The sequence below is a fragment of the Electrophorus electricus genome, chromosome 26 (genome assembly GCF_013358815.1).
Source record: "Electrophorus electricus isolate fEleEle1 chromosome 26, fEleEle1.pri, whole genome shotgun sequence".
Taxonomy (NCBI): domain Eukaryota; kingdom Metazoa; phylum Chordata; class Actinopteri; order Gymnotiformes; family Gymnotidae; genus Electrophorus; species Electrophorus electricus.
This window is the reverse complement of record NC_049560.1, coordinates 5078968-5090086: the sequence shown is the minus strand read 5'-3', so window position 1 is coordinate 5090086 and position 11119 is coordinate 5078968. Positions and strand designations below refer to the sequence as shown.

Genomic DNA, 11119 nt, shown 5'->3' with positions numbered 1-11119 from the left:
TTGGCCAATCGAATAGCACGGACCTCTGCAGTGGGCGTGAGGCCCGTGTTTAGAGATGGAGCAGTAGCTGATCTTTTGGATTTATGAAAAAGGAAAACTCCCAAAACAAAACAAAAAAACTGCAAAGGGCACATGATCCGAAGCAGGAGGTAAATGACTAATCGGTTCTTACCTACTCTGTTGCATTCGTATGCGTAACTGTGTATATATATCGCGAAATCTGCAGGCTGTCGTCGTCGGACATGTTGTTGACTTTTTATGGAGGAGTAGGGCAGGATGGCAGCCAGGAAGAGTGGACGTCAAAACCAGCACGTATGCTGGACTAACTTCAGTATCTGGAGCAACACCGGCTTCGTTTTTGAACGCAGTAGCACAGCCGTGGTTTGATATATGTACGAAGCCCTTACCCGCTGCGTGTGTGTCCAAAGCCCGGCCGCTATAACGCAACCATTACGCATTCGTGCACAAAGGCCATTTAAACGTCCGGCCCATTTTCAGAGCGCCACGGTGGTGCAGTACCGTCGTAAAAGTAAGACCCTGCAAACATGTTATGTGCCTTTATGTACATGCACAAACGGCGCAAGACGTCGTAATGGGTTATAACGTGTGCGTGGTGGCTAGCTGAGCTAACCCAGTTAGCCCGCAACCGTCTTTGCACGTCCTGTTGTGAGCCAGCCAGCCCGGTTAGATATTAACATTACCGCATTCGGTTCCTTTAATGTGTCTTTTATTACATTTGAAATTATTATTTGATATTATTTCGTCTTTGTCGCCGGGGTTTGTCAAAAATATAGACGTGTAAGCTCAAACTGTTGCAGGCTAAAGACATCCAGTGTCCGGCCAACTTGGTAAACAAGTAACCCAGCCCGACTTCAACATGTCGTTCATGCTTTACTTTGTATAGGCAAATATATGCATATATTTTATCACTGGCACTATGTAAATAAAAAAAAACCGGTTAAAAACTGTGGACAGTTGCTCGCTGTTGTGATTTAGGCCTTTACTTTGGGTGTAAGGATGTGTGCTGCAACTTGGGTCTGTTGTGTAAAAGTAAATGAATCCATATTGTAAACCTCTCATATATTCAGGTTGAAAATATGACTCCTATAACAATGAATAAAGACAAGATATGTGGATCAGAGATACTGTAATTTATTACGCACGTACATAAAGCATCTTGTTTGTGCCTCTAGCATTAGTCTACCTGCAACCATGTCAGTGGAAAGCTCCAGAGATGAAGCCAAGGCCTCAACTCTAGCCCCAGATCCAGACCTGGTCCTGAAGACGGAGCCACCGTCTCCCCCTGAGCCAGCTCCGGGCCTGGAGCCAGCCCCTGAGCCCACCGAACCCGAGTCACAGCTGTCTGAGGAACCGGCTACGGAACCTGCTGCTCGGCCCCACGCGAAGCTGTCTGCAGAGCCGGAGACCGTCCCTGGGCCGGCGCCGCCGCCAGCTGCTAACAAGATTATGACATTCAGGCCCACCATGGAGGAATTCCGAGACTTCGCGAAATACATAACATATATGGAGTTGCAAGGAGCTCACCGCGCAGGCTTAGCCAAGGTATTCCCTTGTTTTCCTTTTTCGCTTAAACTCTTAACAGATCGTGAAGGTAAGTTTTCTCGACCTCTAGTAGGCGCGAGCATCAGAACTTCAGACTTTAGTCTGAAGTGGGAATTTGGGGGGCATCAGATGCGTTAGTATGGGCCTTGGAGATGGAGAAGCCATCTGACTGCTTAATACTTCTGGATACTAATATCATTGACTTTATTCATTTTATCTTTTGCTCTCTGTTCATTTCACAGTCCAGGTATGGGTTTCAATGTCTTGATCTGAGACTTTTTTCACCCCGCCAGGAAACATCATGAGGTTGCCAAAGATTTTACAGCACTTTGGTTAAAATCGGTCATAGTTCACCTTTGTCCTGTGCTTTTAATTTGAAGTGGAATTAACTGAAGTGTGACATTTGTTTGTTACAGTCCGAGTTTCAAAACAGTCCGCATCTGACCTTTGATGGTTTGGGTGCTGCTCAATCTCATGGGGTCACATGGGGTCTCTCTACAATTTCTAGTTCTGGTCTTTTTTTTTTTTTTTTTTTAATTCGGTTTCTCATGTTCTTGGTTTCGCCCTAGTGCGGCGATTGCTTCGCCAGTGTGTAAAAGCCTTTTCCCCATCTCACATCAGGGTTTGGGTTTGTTCGGGCTTTTTTTTTTTGACTGCCACCATTTAGTGTATGCCACGTTTGAGTAAGCAGTAAACATGGTGCGGTGTGAAGTACAGTCGACTCCATGCTGTTCCGTGCTGAGAGGGTCCCTCTGGGCTTTCCACCCAGTAGGAACGCTGTGCAGCTCTGTGTTTGGCAAAGAACCCGCAGCACTCCTGGAAGGACTCTGTTGTTTTGAGAATGTGGTACCGCCGAGGGACAGGTTAGGGGCCTACAGCGCCGGGACCAGGCACAGAATTAACCCTCTGCCTCACGCGTGATTTCCTCTAAAAACGTTTGGCGGTTTGTCCAGGAGACCCCTTGCGGGCGTATTTACATGGTTGACTCTTCTAACACGCCTGTCATCAGCTTGTGAAGGGCTGGTTCATTTCCCAGCGATAAAAAACTGCGCAGCGATGGCGTAAACGTGTTTGGTGTCAGGTGACTGGCTTGTGCTTTGCTGATAGGCATCTTTTTCACTGAGATCTTCTAACTGCTCGCTGTTCGCTCTGGTGAACTTCCAGGTTATTCCTCCCAAAGAGTGGAAGCCAAGACGGTCGTATGAGACCATCGAGGAGATGGTGATTCCAGCTCCCATCATGCAGGTGGTGACTGGCCAGTCTGGTCTCTTCACCCAGTACAACATTCAGAAGAAGGCCATGACAGTCGGAGAATACCGCAAGCTGGCCAACAGTAAAAAGTAGGTACTCGGTCTGATTTCTGGGGTCTGGGGTCTGTAAAGCTGGTTGACTTGTTTTGGCTGAATCAGACCTGTGGAAAGCCAACATGGCCTACAAAGGGCTGGGTCATTGTCTGCCTTGTTCAATCGGATGTGTTGGGAGAGGTAAAACACACAATTGTGATCTGGAATCTAACCGAATACGAGCAGGAATCTGGTGATGTTCTGCAGTGAGTGTCTGGCCCTCAGGCGAAAGACCTGGGCTGTGATCACATCCAGCACAGAACATTTGTCTTTCATCTGAAGTGATGCAGACCAGGCAGCTACGCTCATTCCAACAAGTTCTGATAACTGAGGTCCTTAAAAGTCCTCAAAAGATATACAGAAACTCTTAAATGGGGCTCCTGCTTAGAACTGTACACATAACAACACAAGCCTGTGTTAACACAGTACATTTGTCCAAGCGGGAATACTTTGATTTGACTGGCAAACAAGAAGCTCGACTTCAGCTGCAGTGGCACATGCCTCACTTGTGGGTACAGGGTCAGGGGCACGAGGCCACACACAGCAAACAGTCTGCGTGTTGGGGTTTTGTTTTTGTTGTTTTGTTTAATTTTGCTCTGTTTTTTTTTTTTAATTCTCCCACTGCAGGATCTGAGCATCCTAGTCGTTACACGACTGATGGGGCAGGTACACAGGGTGTCTTTAGCTGAATGCGTGTTCGGTGTTTAAGAACGTGGTTGTCTCATCCCTTAACTTGCTTATGCCACACAGGAAATCACTTAAGTGAGCCTTTATTATGGAAGGAATTTCAGAAATCTCCGAAGGTTTAATAGCTGTGGCCTTTGCGTGAATTTGGAAAGATCGTTCCCGTGGTCTGGCTTTACCTGTAGTTTTTTATGTGCAGGGTTTCACTGCCAGTCTCTCCTCTCTCCTCTCCTCTCCTCTCCTCTCCTCTCTCCGCGCAGGTACTGCACCCCTTCACATAAGGACTTCGACGACCTGGAGCGAAAGTACTGGAAGAACCTGACGTTCGTGTCGCCCATCTACGGCGCGGACATCAGCGGGTCCCTCTATGACTCGGTCAGTCTGCGAGACGACGCGTCTCGCCCACCGGGGGCACGAAGGCCTTTTAAAAGCCGTCTGTCGACTCAGGCCGAGCACGCTGAGAACACGATGCCCCCCGACGTGGGGGGGGGCAGCAGGTCACTCTCAGCTACCCCTTGACAGCCTCTTCGGAGCATCCAGGGGACGTGCTTTTAGGATGAGCTAGGACATCAGAAACTCTGTTCAGACCACCCTGGAGATGTTTACTCTTCTGCCCCAACGCTTGAGTGGTTTTGCGGAGCTCAGCGTTTCACGGGGATTCAAACGAACGCCCCTCTGGGTGGTGGTGTGGAAGACTTTTCCACTAAGTCACTACTGACCCAATGAATCCCTGCGCTTTGCACTGGTTCATTAATTTAGGGCGATGTTAGGTGCTGCCGGTCAATTTTGTGGCAGGTGTTAGGATTTGGAGGCCTGAGTGACAGTAGGTTGGAAATGGGCAGTTTCTTCCTTGCACAAAATAGCACTGGTCATCCCTAGCTAATGTTTGCATATGTCCTATTCCAGACTCCTTAATTAGCATGTTGTTACATTACCCAGTTTAGCATGCATTTTAGTTTAGTTGTTTCAGGTTTTCAAACAATTAAGCAATTAGATATAACTAATTATAACATGTATTAATTCTAATTAGATATAGATAATTATAACTAAAACTTAACTCTTTTATTAGTTATAAGCTAGTATATGTATAATGTTTAATAATTTTGCCATGCATATTCTACAAGCAAGCTTTTCAGAATAATCACAGTATTATTTAGCTTCTTCCTCTTATTTGTGTGTGTGTGTGTGTGTGTGTGTCGTTCGTAGGATGTGATGGAGTGGAACATCGGTCATTTGAACACCCTGTTGGACATGGTGGAGCAGGAGTGTGGGATTGTGATCGAAGGTGTGAACACGCCCTACCTCTACTTCGGCATGTGGAAGACCACGTTCGCCTGGCACACCGAGGACATGGACCTATACAGCGTCAACTACCTGCACTTTGGCCAGCCCAAGTCCTGGTTAGTGAGCCACGTTCTCCTTCGCAGCTTCGGTAACCGCTGGATGCAGCTGCAAAGGCTCTCGGGACCGTTGGCCTACTGCTATAGCTGACGGCACCGTGCATGAGCTGCTCTCATTCCTGCTCCTGGCCGTTCCCAGTCACGTCCGGCACGTGACCTGTCCCCGTCACTGGTCGCACGCTTAACCTTAACCGGCCAGTCACTGAAGCATGCGCCACACATCACACACACCCTCCAGACCGTTCTTCGGAGCTGTAGATCTGTAGAACTACGAGGGTATGCCTTTCCTCGTCGTAACTGTGCTGCCGTGTTCCCAAATACCGTTGTATCGACTGGCTGTCAAACTACCTCACTGAAGAGGTAGCGTGTTGTCATGCTTGTAGTTTTGTTCGCGAGTGCCCCCCCCCCCCCCCCCCGGTCGTTGGCTCCGCCCTGGTTAGTAGACGTTTTGTTCCATTGGAATGTCAGGAGCGTGCCATTATCCCTCCGTCTTATGTCACGTGAAGCGCACGACACACCAGCCCTGTCAGTCACCAGTTCACCACCCAGCCGGAAACTCGGAGGTGAGGTAACTACGGACTGTCACCTCCACCGCGACACATCAGCCAAGCACCACATGGCGGCATCACCTGTGGACAAGCAGAGTCACACCTGTCCTGCACGGATTTCCACACACACACAGTGCCCGTTCTTGTTAAGGTGTATCAGAATGCTTGTTGTATTCTGGTATTTCTTTTATGACGGTCACATTTGTGTAGCGTAGATGCTGGAGCCTTGATGACACATTGCATGTTAAATATACTGCTTTGGGCCCTTCAACATGTGAAAAATGCATTTTTTTTTAAGATATTAGTCTATTGCTTTTTAAGACACCAAAAAACACCTCACTTTTTAGGACCTGTTTAACTAAGTTATTAGAAATATTATAAAATTCATTATCTTAATTTCATAACTCCATTTTGGAATCGGATAACCAGTATTGGAGCACCTCTGGAGCCCATACTCAAAGTGACTCTTATTTTCTTAAAGGAACGCCAGGAAAATGTGCAAAATCGTGCACGTCCTCCGAGAGCCACGTGGTGGCGCTCTTGTTGTGAATGATTTCAGTGGCTCTTGGACTGCAGGCGTGCTGTCTTGTTTGTCTCTCTGGCTTCGCTTCTTGCATTACATTTATTTTTAATGTACTAGAAATGGCAAAGTGCATTTAGTTTAGAACCGGAGATTATATTTCAACCCCCGATGGAGCTCATGAATCGCCACAAGGTGGCGCCAGCGCAGTTCCAGTATCCGAGCAGCTACGACTGTGTTCTTTGATGGGGTTAAGGTGGTCTGCAGCCTCGCGGATGCCGGATCTCTGACAAAATGTCTCCACCTGGGGCGAGAGAGACCATATAAAATCCTTTTTTTTTTCCCTTTTACTCATTTAAATCATGAGTAAATAACAAGTACAGCGCCCCCCGCAGGTCTCTGGCTCCTCCGGTGGCCCAGCCCCCACTACTGCACCGGCCCCTCCAGCGCTTATCGACTGAGCCGTCTCAGGCGCTGGCCGAGTGTCGATCGTGCTCCTGTGACTGGGCCTGCCGTCAGGAACCCTGAGCCTTTAGAAACGAGTTCTTAATCTGCCTTCACGGCTGGGCTGCTCCTCTCAGATGGGGCTTGTCGAATGTGCCGTCTCTGGCCCCCCCCCCCCCCCCCTCGCTCTGTCTTCCTGTCTCTCTGGTCTCTTCCATCCATCGAGCCCAAGCATGGCTGCTGCTCACCCATAAAGATCTCTCAGCGTTGGCTCGAACAGTTTGAAACCAAGTCCTTTTGCTGAAGTGTAGCACTGCTGTGCCTTCTGTCCTGCTGTGTGTTGTTGTTGTTGTTGCTGCTGCATAAAACAGATGGAGGAACAGTTGGAGGTCCCCACTGTCCGCAGCTGAAAGCTCTCAGATCAACGTTTGGGCTGGCATCCCCGCCATCGGCCACGTGGGGGCGCACTCGGGCCCCCGCGCTGCTGTTTCTGTTCCTCCTTCTGTTGTTCTCTGCTGTGCGCGTGCGTGCGTGTGTGTGTGCGTGTGCGTGTGCGTGCGTGTGTGTGTGTGTGTGTGTGTGCGCGCGTGTGCTTCTGCCAGCAGTGTTTACCTCAATTGTTCCTTGTTGTGTGCCATGAAATAAATCTTGGCTTAGTCCATCATGTTGATGATGGCAGCACGTTACCCATCGTGTCCAGCCAATCAACAGAGAGCTCCGAAGAATCATACCTTGATTAAAAGGGCACGCGAGCCATGCAGAAGTCACATGCTCCCAGTTTAGTTCTCTGTGGCTTTACTGAGGAACAGCGTTCCTTAACCGAGTTATTAGACATAAGCAAACATCCTCTCACTCCGGACAGCCAAAGTGGCACAGGCTGAGGAGGCCGCGCGTTTCCATCCACAGCGTCATTTTGCACTGAGCCCTGTTCCGTCCTCTCGGGCAGGGAGGGCGGGTCCGTCCGTGGCTCCGCAGGCCTGTCCAGCCCTCCGGGTCAGCGGTTGTCCGGTCCATCACTAACGAGTGATGTCTGTGTTTGTGGGTTTATGATTTGGGGAGAGTTAGACAGTAACCCTTTTCTGTTCTTGTGTGCCTGTGTGCTGTTTCTTTTATATATAGGAGTGACTTTCTCTTTCTGTGCCTCTTATTGACTCGCTTATGCAAATTTTCTCTGCAGTTATCTCCCGAGAGCTCAAGTTAACTTTCTCCCTCTTTCTCACATGTCCCCCATCCTGCCACAGTTGCAATCGCTCTCCTTTCCGGTCTCTTGGTAAAGAGACTTTACTCGCTCAATGCTCCCCCTCCCAACCCCCGCCACACCCCCTTTGAAATTTAATCGTTTTCACTTTTCGAGTAATTACAGTATGTTAAGCTGTGCGCTGGTTGTTTGCCTAACCCTTCTGTTCAGCCACTGTGAAATTAACTTCATTCCTCTTCAGCTCTACACACATCAAGGTCACACACACACACACACACACACCTCTTAGATCTAAGATTTCACAGCTGTAGTAGTATACACTGCTGGATATAATTGTGTGTGTGTGTGTGTTGTTTGAGAGGGTGAGGGATAAGTATTATTAAAGGGCCCCTTGTCATACACGACCCGGGTGAAGATGAGGATGGGATAGTAAGTTGCCAGCATGCTGTTGGGGCAGGCTATGGGAGTGGTGGGCACTAACCTGCTTCATAAGTGCCCCGGGGGTTCGGGAGGGGTGGGTCCTACTCATTCGTCCTATTTCAAATTTAAACTGCCAGTTGGTTTTTGAAGGGGCAGCTTGGATGAAGTCGATTTCGGGCGCTTAAAATTCAGCGCACAGAGAATCGCGTGGCCAGAGTCACTTGTGCAGTAGGACTGGCTCCCATATTCCCACAGAGACTGGTCATACTAACCCATGCACAGATTAATTAGAACTCATATTGGTGTTTCATTGTATTGAACATTTTTGCTGCTAATAAATTATATTCAAAAGGAATTCTTATGTCAGTGCTGATGGGATGTGATTTCTATTCTCCCATGAGTTCTGTTTTCTAAAAGGGCCCCCCCCCCCCCAGACCCTCTGTAATTCAACCTTGGCTGTTTTATTCTTAACAAGCTTGACAAACTTCTGGTGTTTAACGTTCATGTCGCGGCATCGCATGTCCTGTTCAAGGGAAATGCATGAGCTCTACGTGTCAAACCACCTGGGAACGCAGTTTAGCAAATGCCGTCAAAGACCTGAGCTGCCGTGATTAGATGAGATTGACATCACGACAGGCCGCTCAGAGTAAAGGGTAGTTTAAATGCATCATGTTCGGGTTTGTTTTTCTGTTTTAGATGGAAGGACAGGAAATATTTCTTGTTCTCTATTTCTTACTTGGAAATTACTGTAGCGATTGTTGCAAGGTTAATTAATCTGTAACATTTCATTTTGATGTAGGCTGTTCTTTCTTAAAATGGCCTGTGTTGAAGTGCAATCTAATATGGGCCCTATATTAGTCATGGTCCACGCCGCTGTGGGGTGTGGGTGTATGCGAACACACACACACACACACACACACTGCTGATGGGGGTTTTTCTGTCTTCACTGGAGTGCTCTATCTGTTGCTAGCCTGACCATGACTCTGGTCTGGACTGGGCACAGCTGTGCTACTGCATGTCCAGGTTCCCAGCTGCCGCACATTCGCATCTTCACACCTTTAGGGGTCAAGGAGCGTTTTTAAAATTGCTGTCATGGCTCACCCCTCTCCTACTGCTTAAACTGACAAGTAGGAAGCTGAGGTTAAAAGAGGAAACGCCCTCTGTCCAAACAGCGCAGAACCAACAGTTCACCTTTTAATCCGGAGAGATGAAGGGACAGGAAGAGATTAGGATTGATGGTGGTCCCAGGAACCTCCTGTGGGCTTCCGTCTTGATTTCTGAATGGTCGCCTGACTGGCATTCAGGATCCTGTCCATCAGGCACTGGGACTCTTGTTACGTCCCCATGTAAAGTCTTATTTTATTTGTAAAACCGACCGCTGAGACTCGGAGTCTTAACTGGAGAGTTGGCGGACATTTGTCTATTCTTTTATAAGACAGGGGCTTGTTGACCAGGTACTCTTAAGAGCAACTGAGCATTAGACGTTAGGCGCAACGATGTAAGTTTATGAGGCACACGAAATCTATTTTTTACATCTCCACTGAACAGATGCCACCAGCTGAGTCTGTGCAGCCCAGTAAATAGGTACATCAGATCAGTTACGTTCTAAGGGAGCACTGTCCGTTTTTGGTGAAGAACTGTTTTTCCTCTCTCTTCATTTCCTCCGGGTGCCTCTGCTGTGGGTGGATATAATAACTTGTTGTTTGTGATCTCTAGTGCTGGAGTTTCTCGCAGAAGTGAAGCACCCGTGAGCATGCTGCTGCTATAACAACAGCGCTTGGGTGGTTGGCACGGAGCTCTCTGATTGGTGGTTAAAATGTGCAGAACTGCGGCGGCTTTCGCCCTTCGGTGTGCTGCTGCCTTGAGCCAACAAATCTGTCCATTGTTGCAGACCTGAGTGCGGAGTTTCTGAAAGATTCCCCTGATTATAATTAATAAATTCCCAGTGCTGGTTTATGTGTGTCATAAGTGCAAATACACATTAACACTTTAGAAGCTTTTCTTCTTTTATAAGGAAGGTCTCGAGAAATTCTTTTAACTTTCCACTGTGACAATTTTAAACTCCTCATGTGCAGAGTGCATGCCTTCTTCCATATGACCACAAGAGGGCAGTGTGCTCTAGTTCAGAAGAGTACGTAGCGACACTGGAGGCCCCCTTGCTATGTCGTGCTCACTGAAGGCAGGCTTTACGCTCTCAACAAAAGCTCTCTCTGCCTTCTCTGAAGACTTATCAAAAATATTATCATGAACGGTAAAAAAAAAGATTTAAAAAAAATATTAATGAATATGAGAGCAGAAACTAGGTGGATGTCACACATTAAATGCTGTATTCAGTGAATGATTTCATTTAGAATTTTGTAGAGTTGCCAGAAAATATTCAGATGTGTTTAGTTGTAGTGATTGGGGGACTGTTAGTGAGGGGATTATTAGTAGAGTCGTTCTGAATGGTGATTTATCAGTCTGAGCCACTCAATGGAGATTAGACTGCACACAGTTGGATCACGTTCTCTAAAGGGACTATAGCTTCCAGGGTGAATTTCATTTTTAACCTCCAACAGTGTTTAGCACTTGAACTCAAATTTCAGAAAAATAATTAATTGCTCTAATAGCGTGGAATGTCAGGGATGAAGTGTGTGTGTGTGTGTGTGTGTGTGTGTGTGAGAGAGAGAGAGAGAGATACTGTAAGGGGCACGTGTAGTAGATTATTAGCAACAGAGATGACTCCCTCGTTCTTGCGTGACCCCTGCACATCTGTCCTGTTGATCTCTAACTGCTGCGTGTTTTCCACCTCTCACAGGTACGCCATTCCCCCGGAGCACGGCAAGAGGCTGGAAAGACTTGCACAAGGTAAGGCTTGTTTCCCCTGTCTCCCACACCTCCTCCTGTCTCCCCCACACCTCCTCCTCCTGTCTCCCCCACACCTCCTCCTCCTGTCTCCCCCACCTCCTCCTCCTCCTGTCTCCCACACCTCCTCCTGTCTCCCCCACACCTCCTCCTCC

General features: G+C 47.9%; 1 protein-coding gene across 2 annotated transcripts in view; it reads left to right on the top strand.

The window, feature by feature from the left end:
- The first annotated feature begins 28 nt into the window (after nt 1-28).
- Nucleotides 29-11119, top strand: part of kdm4b (lysine (K)-specific demethylase 4B) — a 39855-nt gene continuing 28764 nt past the window's right edge. For both annotated transcript variants that reach the window (XM_035523163.1, XM_035523162.1), the window contains exons 1-6: nt 29-149; nt 1194-1563; nt 2728-2903; nt 3851-3965; nt 4797-4990; nt 10918-10967. In XM_035523163.1, the coding sequence (XP_035379056.1) occupies nt 133-149; nt 1194-1563; nt 2728-2903; nt 3851-3965; nt 4797-4990; nt 10918-10967 (922 nt within the window). In that variant the 5' untranslated portion in view covers nt 29-132. The remainder of the gene's footprint in view (nt 150-1193; nt 1564-2727; nt 2904-3850; nt 3966-4796; nt 4991-10917; nt 10968-11119) is intronic.